Below are 8688 nucleotides of genomic sequence, written 5' to 3' on the forward strand. Positions count from 1 at the left end.
GCGGGTGCTCAGGGCTGGTCCTGTGCCCCGTGGTGACACGGCCACCGGCCTCCCAGGTGCCCCCCCTGCCACCTCACCTGGATCTTGGGTAGGATGGACACGGCAGAGACGATGAGGCAGAGGATGAGGTTGACACTGATGAGGACCTTGCCCTCCGTGCAGACTTCGGGTTTGGTGTAGTAGATGTAGAGCAGCACTATGGACGCCACAGAGGTGGCGTAGAAGATGAAGGTGACGATGCAAAGGGCTGAAGGAGAAAGCAAGAGGGTAAGAGGCGGGAGCAGAGCCCCACATCCCCACCAGCTCAGTGTCACCCACCCCCGGGATGAGCGCCCCCATCCCTAAATCCTCTGCGGTGCCGACCATACCCACCTGCGTACCAGCCCTTGGCGCTGCCCTCGTTCGCGTTGCGCAGCCACAGCTGGCTCCAGGAGTGGGCGAAGTCGATAAGGAGGACGAGCTGGATGAGGATGAAGAGGAAGGAGCCCACCACGCCAAAGTAAAACCAGACTTGAGGGGAAGAGAAAAAAAGTAGTTAAAGACAGGGATAATGGGAATTTGGCAACGGCAGGGGGAGCCCGGGACCAGGGGGGCCAGCCCCGGGTTTAATCCTGCGCTGAGGGTTCACCCAGAGATGCAGAGGGCAGTGGGGGCATCTCCTCACCTGAGGTGAAGGCACCGTCGGGGATGTAGAAGGCCCCTACTGTGATCCCCACCAGCACCAGGAACTTGAAGAACCAGAAGCTGTGGGAGGAGAGAGGCGGTGTGGTCTGCAAAGGAGAACCCAGCGGGGAAGGGGGGGGGGGTCTGCCCCCACACCAGCATCCCCCCCGCCAGGGACAAACGCTCACCCGTTCTGCACGGCGGCTCGCGGGTCCTTGCTGCTGCGCACACACACCATGATGACGGCGAAGAGGAAGAAGAAGGCGGCCATGGCGAAGCCCATGCGGTACACGGCTTTGTGGCCCAGGAAGCTGCGGCAGTCGACGTGGGTCTGGACCCCCAGGACCGACCCGCTGCCTTCACAGAAGCCAGGGAGCTGCAAAGGCGACGGGAGGGTGAGCATCACCCCAGCGCCCCGCACCCACCACGAGCCCTGGTGCCACCAAAGATGGGCCAGCCCATGACTGCTCCAACGCCACCCGTAAAGCAAGTGGTTGGCCTGCTTGGGGACAGCGGTGGGGTGACACAGCTAAAGCCACCATGCAGGGCAGTGGAAAGCTGGGATGAAACCAGCTGGGTTTCGCAGAAAGCCTAGCCCAGCCTTGGCATTAGCTCAGCTGGCAGACCTCAGCTCCCCGCATCTGAAGTGCCATCTCCGCGGCAAGTCACTTGGCCAGTTGAACCCCAAAAACGGGACATAGGAAACTTTCCTGGGAGACATCTGGGAAAACTAGATAATGCATGGAATTATCCCACTGCATTTTCCCCTCCGCAGAAAACCAGGCTTAATAACAGCCTCTACCAGTGAGATGCTCGAAAAAATGGAACAGAAGCAACATCATGCCCCAAAAATTCACTTTCTGATTCAGCCTCACGTACCCACCATGAGCTAAACCTCTTCCCCGCCGTGACCAAGTCCAGCGACCTCCGGGAGCTATTTACCTTGTGCAGCTCCTTCTCCACGCCAGGGATTATCATAATGATGGACACGAGGGTGCCGAGGAAGAGGAAGAAGGTGAAGAGGAGGTGGGAGACGGTGGAGTTCTTGGCCGAGGGGCAGCAGCCGCAGAGCAGGCATGGTGCGGAGCCGCAGAGACAGGACACCTGCAATGGGAGCATCCCCGTGTTGGAGGTGTCAAAATTGGCCCCCATACATGTGCCCAGGTCAAACCATAAGGACATCTGCCCAGGAATCCACCCTGCTGTGCCGGGGGCTTTGCTCAGAGCTTCTCACCAGCATCGCAACCCGCAGCCCACGGGACCTCCTGGAAATGGCCCCAAATCCCTCCAAAAAGTTGCTGAAAATTAAAATAGCCGCAGGAAAAGGTTCACTGCAATAACCAACCAACGGGGAAAATGACACCAAGAGTCCCGGAGACACCCTCGTCTTCTTTTTTGCCCCCCAATTGCATGCAAAACAACCTTCTGGTCAAAACAAAGCACTGCCCTGCAGGAGCCTCCTCTCTTTACAAAATAAAAGATCATAATTTCAGGCTGCCTTTTCAGTCTAATACAGGATGGGGAAAACACCGATATCGGCATCATGGGGAAACTGGGTTGTTCTGCCATCCTTCCCCCTCCCCAGAGGCCGCTTTACAGGTGGGGAAACTGAGGCACGGCATCCCTGGGAGTCCATGGTGGGTCCTGCCTTCCCAAATCCACCCTCGCTCCAGGGGCTCCCATTGCTGTGCCAGAGCTGGGAACTGGGGAAAACACCAGCTTAACCAAACCCAACCTTACTGCCTAGAGAAACATGGGCGGGAATTTCCTGCACAAGGATTGTGCAGAATAAGGCTTGCAAGGGAGAAAAGGGAATTTTTTATTAAACTGTATTCTTAGACTTCCCTGGTTCCTGCAAGCCATCATGAGAGGAGCATTAGGGAGATGCTTTTTGCATCCCAGCAGCTGGACTGGACTGGACTGGACTGTGTAGGATGGACTGAGTTGAGTTGACTTGCGTCAAGTTGCATCGAGTTGAGTTTTGCTGCTCGGTTATACACTGTTCTCACCAATTTGTCCAACAATTTGGATATTCACCCACCTATTTAATACCTACAAAGTATGGGAGTGCCCCAATCACTCGCCTTAGAGGCAGAAGAGCTGTAGGGGTTTTGCATAACAGGTTTTACAGCCCCTCGTGGGGCCGGAATGTAGGATAAGGCCATAGCCAGCCCTGACTGTGGCATGCCTGATCCGGACGGGGAAGATTTTCAGCTTCTTAATCACCAGCGCCAGCCCCGGGATCTCCCGGCTCGCTGCCACATCCCGAAACCCCTATTTTCCCAAAAGAGGGTGAAGTTGGAAAATAAATAGGGCATTTCAGGCAAGAGGATGGAAGAAGCTTTTTGGGGTGGCCTGTCACCGCTGGGTCATTAATCCACTATGTCATGCGAGCAAAAGGTCCCATGATATATCTGGGAAAAAAACAGGGGAATAATGTGTCTCTCAGATTTGCAATGAAGATGCTGCACTCGTGGGAATTACCACGGTTGCTTGAGGAAGTAAAACCAACATCTCATATGAAGGCAAAGCAGGTGGTGATGCCCTCCTGGTGCTGAACCAGGAGCCAGCGTTGACCCCGTGTAATCGAACAGATGGGCTAAAGAGCTAAATAAAACCTCAAAGGACCCAAAACCCAAAATTAAAATGAAATTCCCAACTCTGCCCCACTGGTGTGAGCGGGACCAGTAGGGCTCTCGGGACAGACAGCCCAAGCAATGCAACAGCAAAATACAGCCCAAGTCCTCCAAAATAGGGAAACTTCAGGCTATTTCCCTCTTTTTTTTTAATGCCTCGCTGAAGCCATCGCAAGCCCACAGCCTCCCCCGTCCCACGCACCGGCCCAGGGAGCAACGAGAAATCCCCAAGCAGGTACTGGCAAGCTTCCAGCTCCAGGTATTGCCTAGAGACCAACGAGACGTAAATATCTGGAGTTTGTTTAAAACACTAGAGCTTCGCTTCCCAAATATTTTTCTCTAGCTAAAGTGCATTCCCAAATCCACTTATTTCAATATTTACAGCATTGGGCATTTTTAACTCCTGTATCAGAGCCAGCTCCTTCCCAGGAAATCCTGTGACCGTCTCTGGTCCTCAGTGAACCACTTTCCCTCTATTTACAAGCTAACTTCATCAATTTATTTTGCTTTCAATACTTCATTTCTTCCCTTTGAACAGCTCTTCCTCTCCCGCACTTGAGACACATCAGCCGGCCAGATGTGCTTGCGAGCCGAAGGGTTTGGCTCTCTCCCACTATTAAGGGATGTGCATGTGTTGTGTGTTCATTATGGCTATCTACTTCCTAATTATGCCCAGCAATCAATATTAACTAAATATCGCTCTGTATCAACTCAAACATACATTTTTCATTGCTAAAAGTAGGGTAAAAAATGGCAGCAAAGAAACCCAGATGTTGAGCTGCTGTGTGAGCAGGACACTGAACCCGCTGCTCCCTCACCAGGGATGCTCACGGATGCTCACGTGCCATCACTTTGATGCCCCCAAATCACTAGGGGTGGCTTTGAATTTCCTTTCTAAACATAAGCATATCATCATTTGAGAAAAATCACCTCCTTCCTGATTTATCCCTCCTTACCCACATCCCAGCCCCACATCCCAGTCCCCCCAGGGACTGTGTTGAGCTGACGGTACACAGGAGCTGGGGTGGGTGAGAGAGCCCTCGCATCCCACGGGAACCCACATCCCCCCTCGCCGGGAGATGCTCAAGGGATGTCACTTCATGTTTTCAACTTGAAAGCAGGAAAAAATGCCCTTCAATTAGACATCGCTTCCTTTCAGGCTCATTAAATTACACCACTTGCATAAGAACACATTTAAAATGTGCCAGCGTTACTGTGTTTCCCCTTTAAATAAAAAAAAAAAAAAAAAAGAGAACAACAACAAAAATCCCTTTTAATGCGGAATTACTGCATTATTTGACCTGACCTAGCAAAGCACCTTAGTGCAGCCTTAACTTTATAAGCACATCAATGCCTCCAGCTCCTCTCCTTTTCAGTGCCATCTAAAACTAAAAAATTTTGTGACGCCAGTCCCAAATTCACTGTAACTGGCCTGGAAAATCGTGAGGTTTGTTGTTGTTCAGGAGGTTGTTGGATTTGGGGGTTCAGCCCCACGTCCAAGCATCACCAAAGACTTGCAGGAGGCACATCCTTTGGTATCACATTTTCCCCGGGCTCGGTGCGGGTGGAGAGAGGCGAAGGGATGTCCGTAGGGTCATGATGGAGCTGGGCTGAAGGGAAACCCCCTCTCCACATGCAGCCTCCAAACTCTGTGGCTGACCTCAGGCAAAGCTGCAGGTGGACGAGATAGTTTCTCGTATGAGGTTTTTGGGAGCCCGCAGCATCCCTGGACTCCGCCGGAGGTTTATTTTCAAGGACGACTCTTACAAGGTATCCCCCTCTAAGCACCTCTGCAAAGGAAGCAGATCCCGTGTGCCACGTGCCAACCTGATCTGCTGCCCGGCCACCTCTTGAATTCAGTCTTTTTCTTCGAAAAGCAAATGGGTTAAGATGAAGGAAAACCCTCCCACGTTAAGGCAGCGCCGGACACGCTCTGATACCCCTCCTTTCAAAGACTTTCAAAGACGCCCGTAAGTATGAACGTGGCCAATGGCCAAACAGCAGGATGGAAAAAGCCAACCGAGGGAAGCGGCTGCTGCGTGAGAGTGGTGGGTTAATGAGGAAGCATCAGTTTTCAGCCGCTGCAGACGAAAGATTAATCTCTCCAGTTTCGCTATCGACTTCCTCATTAAATCCAGCCCACCTCCAGCACATCTCGCACGTAAGGGCTGCTGTGCCTGCCCTGCCCGCTGACTGGGAGAGCACGGCCTGAGCTGGACAAGCACTGTCCACCCAGTCCAACACAGGGAACTGCAACAACACCAACCCAACTACACCAACCAAACAACACCAGCCCAACTACACTACCCCAACACCACCAGCCAAACTACACCAGACCAACATCTCAACAACACCAGACCAACTATACCAACCCAACTACACCACCCCAACAACACCATCCCAACACCAACCCAACTACACCACCCCAACTACACCACCCCAACACCTCAACACCACCAGACCAACTACACCAAACCAACACCCCAAAAACACCAGTCCAACTACACCAATCTAAGTACACCACCCCAACGCCACCAGTGCAACTACACCAACCCAACTATACCGCCCCCCCAAAAACCACATCAACTACACCAAACCAACACCCGAACACCACTAGTGCAACTACACCAACCCAACTACACCACCCCAACTACACCACCCCAACCACACTAACCCAATTACACCAGCCTAATACCAGACCAGCATCACGAGCCCAACTACACCAGCTCAACCACACCAGCCTAACACCACCAGACCACCACCACAAGCCCAGCACCAACCCAACTACACCAGCCCAACCACACTAACCCAGGTACACCAGCCTAACAACACCAGACCACCACCACAAGCCCAGCACCAACCCAACTACACCAGCCCAACCACACTAACCCAGGTACACCAGCCTAACAACACCAGACCACCACCACAAGCCCAGCACCAATGCAACTACACCAGCCCAACAACACCAACCCAACTACACCAGCCTAACAATACAAACCCAGCACCAATCCAACACCACCAGACCAACTACACCAACCCAACACCACGAGCCCAACTACACCAGCTCAACCACACTAACCCAGGTACACCAGCCTAACAACACCAACCAAACAACACATCTGCTGCAAGCTGTCCTCGCCCCAGCAAATCCAGAGATGCAGAGCCTGACTCAACCAGAAGCAATGCCGAGCAACCAGTCTTTATCTCCTGTTAAATGAATGACCCGGCTGGTTAATCAGTACCAAACCCACAGGGTCAGGCACAGGCTCAGGAGGCCGGTGACTCTCGCTGGTGACTCACGTCTGGCAGGTGGCTTTGCATCGGTACAATGAGGCCGATAGTCCCCACAAGGTACCCAAACCATGCCGGGGGGCTGCATGCACCCCTCGGGGGTTTGCTTTGGCTTGGGCAGGCATCTTCTGGCAAACACCAACCCTGTCCCCCAGGGAAGGCAGCTCGAGACGACCGCACTGCTCACGGCAGTCTGGCAAATCGCTGGAGGCAGAGAAAGGGAAATTTTTCTTGCGTGGCGTAAAATTTCACTCGGGAACAGATTGTAGAGTTTTAATGGGACAGCGTTAAAGAGATGGCTTGGCAATCCTACGCTGCTTTGAGTCAAACGATGCAGGCTGACCAGAAGGAGTTAGTTCAGATTTTCTTATTAAAACTTAAAAAAAAAAAAAAATGCAAAGATTATGGGGTTTGTTTGATTTTGGGGCTGTGTTTTTTTCCCCTTGTTGTGGTTTTTCAGTTCAGAATTGAGCTAAAGCACTTCCTTCAGTCAACCAGCTCTACCGGAAGGAACAGAAGAACTAAATCTATATAGCAACTCTAGTCTGCTACCACGGCCTGGGCCAGAAGAGGTTTTTAGGGGAAAAAGTCCAGAATTAGGCCAGAAATCTTTCCAGCCCTGCTCCAGAGTAACTCCCCACTTTTCCGATACCTGCCCATAAGGAAAAGTATCAGCCGTGTGTTACAGACAGAGGCGTCACGGACCACCCTCCGTCCGATCTTACGTTTCGAAAACCTCCCATTCACTAAACCTCGGAAACTTTGAGGTCAAGTTGTGAAACCGGCCCCGTTTCCAGGTTTCTAGGCCGGCAGCTCCCGGGTTGGTTTGGCAGCCCTGCCTTGGCCCCGTGCCCACAGGGAAGGCAGCGCCAGCCCCGGCAGCGACAGCCTGCGTCACCGGGCACGGCACCCTGAAACCACGCACTCTACGTCACCGCCGGGCACGGCACCCCGAATCACGCACGCTGCGCCAGCCCTGGGCCAGGCAGAGCCCCCACCCACCAACCAGCACCCCCCATCCCGGCTCCTTCTCTCCCTCCATCCCCAGCCCCCCTGTTCCAGGGCTCTGCGGTGAGAACCAGGCGGGACCCCCATCCCCTCGGCATCGCATGGGTGCTGCGGGGTGTCAGCCCCAGCCTCCCCCTGGTGCAGTGGGACTGATATATCGGGGCAAGGCAGCCAGGACCCCCCTTATTCCCCCGGGTGCAGCAGGGCATGACTCCCCCAGCTGCCCAACGTCCCCCACGTGCACTGGGGCGCACCACCCTGGGCACCCTCACACACCAGGCTCCCCCTGACTATAATGTTCACAAGTCCCCCAGTTCCCCAGGTTCACAAGTCACCCCTGGGTGCAGCGTGGTGCCCTGCTCTGGGTGTCTCCTGCATCTCCCAGGATGGATCCCCCCAGGCACACAGGGGTGCACCCCCCTGGCTACATAGGGGTGCATCCCTCCGGGGGTCCCCTCCTTCCCTGCAGGCACAGAAGGGTGTGTGTCCCCGGGGGTCCCCTCCATCCCCCCAGCTACACAGGGGTGCATTCCCCTGGGGGTCCCCTGCATCCCCCAAGGCACAGAGGGGTCCATCCCTCCAGGTGTCCCCTCAATCCCCCCTGTACACAGGGGTGCAACCCTTCGGGGGTCTCATGTATCCCCCTGTACACAGCGCTGCATCCCCTCAGGGGTCCCCTCCATCCCCCCTTACACAGGGGTGCAACCCCTCGGGGGTCTCCTGCATCCCCGCCCTACACAGGGGTGTCCCCTGCATCCCCCGATGCACAGAGGGCTGCATCCCCCCGGGGGTGCCCTCCATCCCCCCGTATACAGGGCTGCATCCCCCCGGGGGTCCCCTCCATCCCATACCCCTGTACACAGGGCTGCATCCCCCCAGGGGTCCCCTCCATCCCCCCGGGCGCAGGGCTGCACCCTCTCGGGGGTCCCCTTCATCCCAGCATACACAGGGCTGCATCCCCTCGGGGGTGCCCTCCATTCCCCCCGTACACAGGGGTGTCCCCTGCATCCCCCGAGGCACAGAGGGGTGCATCCCTTCGGGGATCCCCTCCATCACCCCACACACACAGGGCTGCATCCCCCCGAGGGTC

The 8688-nt window shown here is 54.8% G+C and overlaps 1 protein-coding gene across 1 annotated transcript in view; it reads right to left on the reverse strand.

The window, feature by feature from the left end:
- SERINC2 (serine incorporator 2) overlaps positions 1 to 1782 on the reverse strand; it is a 6495-nt gene extending 4713 nt beyond the window's left edge. The window contains exons 1-5 of the mRNA XM_009893001.1: positions 1606 to 1782; positions 852 to 1039; positions 665 to 744; positions 373 to 510; positions 78 to 247 (exon numbers count right to left, since the gene is read on the reverse strand). Coding sequence (XP_009891303.1) covers positions 78 to 247; positions 373 to 510; positions 665 to 744; positions 852 to 1039; positions 1606 to 1782 — 753 coding nt within the window. The remainder of the gene's footprint in view (positions 1 to 77; positions 248 to 372; positions 511 to 664; positions 745 to 851; positions 1040 to 1605) is intronic.
- Between the last annotated feature and the right edge of the window lie 6906 nt (positions 1783 to 8688).

Source organism: Charadrius vociferus, unplaced genomic scaffold (genome assembly GCF_000708025.1).
Source record: "Charadrius vociferus isolate BGI_N301 unplaced genomic scaffold, ASM70802v2 scaffold459, whole genome shotgun sequence".
In the NCBI taxonomy this organism is placed as follows: domain Eukaryota; kingdom Metazoa; phylum Chordata; class Aves; order Charadriiformes; family Charadriidae; genus Charadrius; species Charadrius vociferus.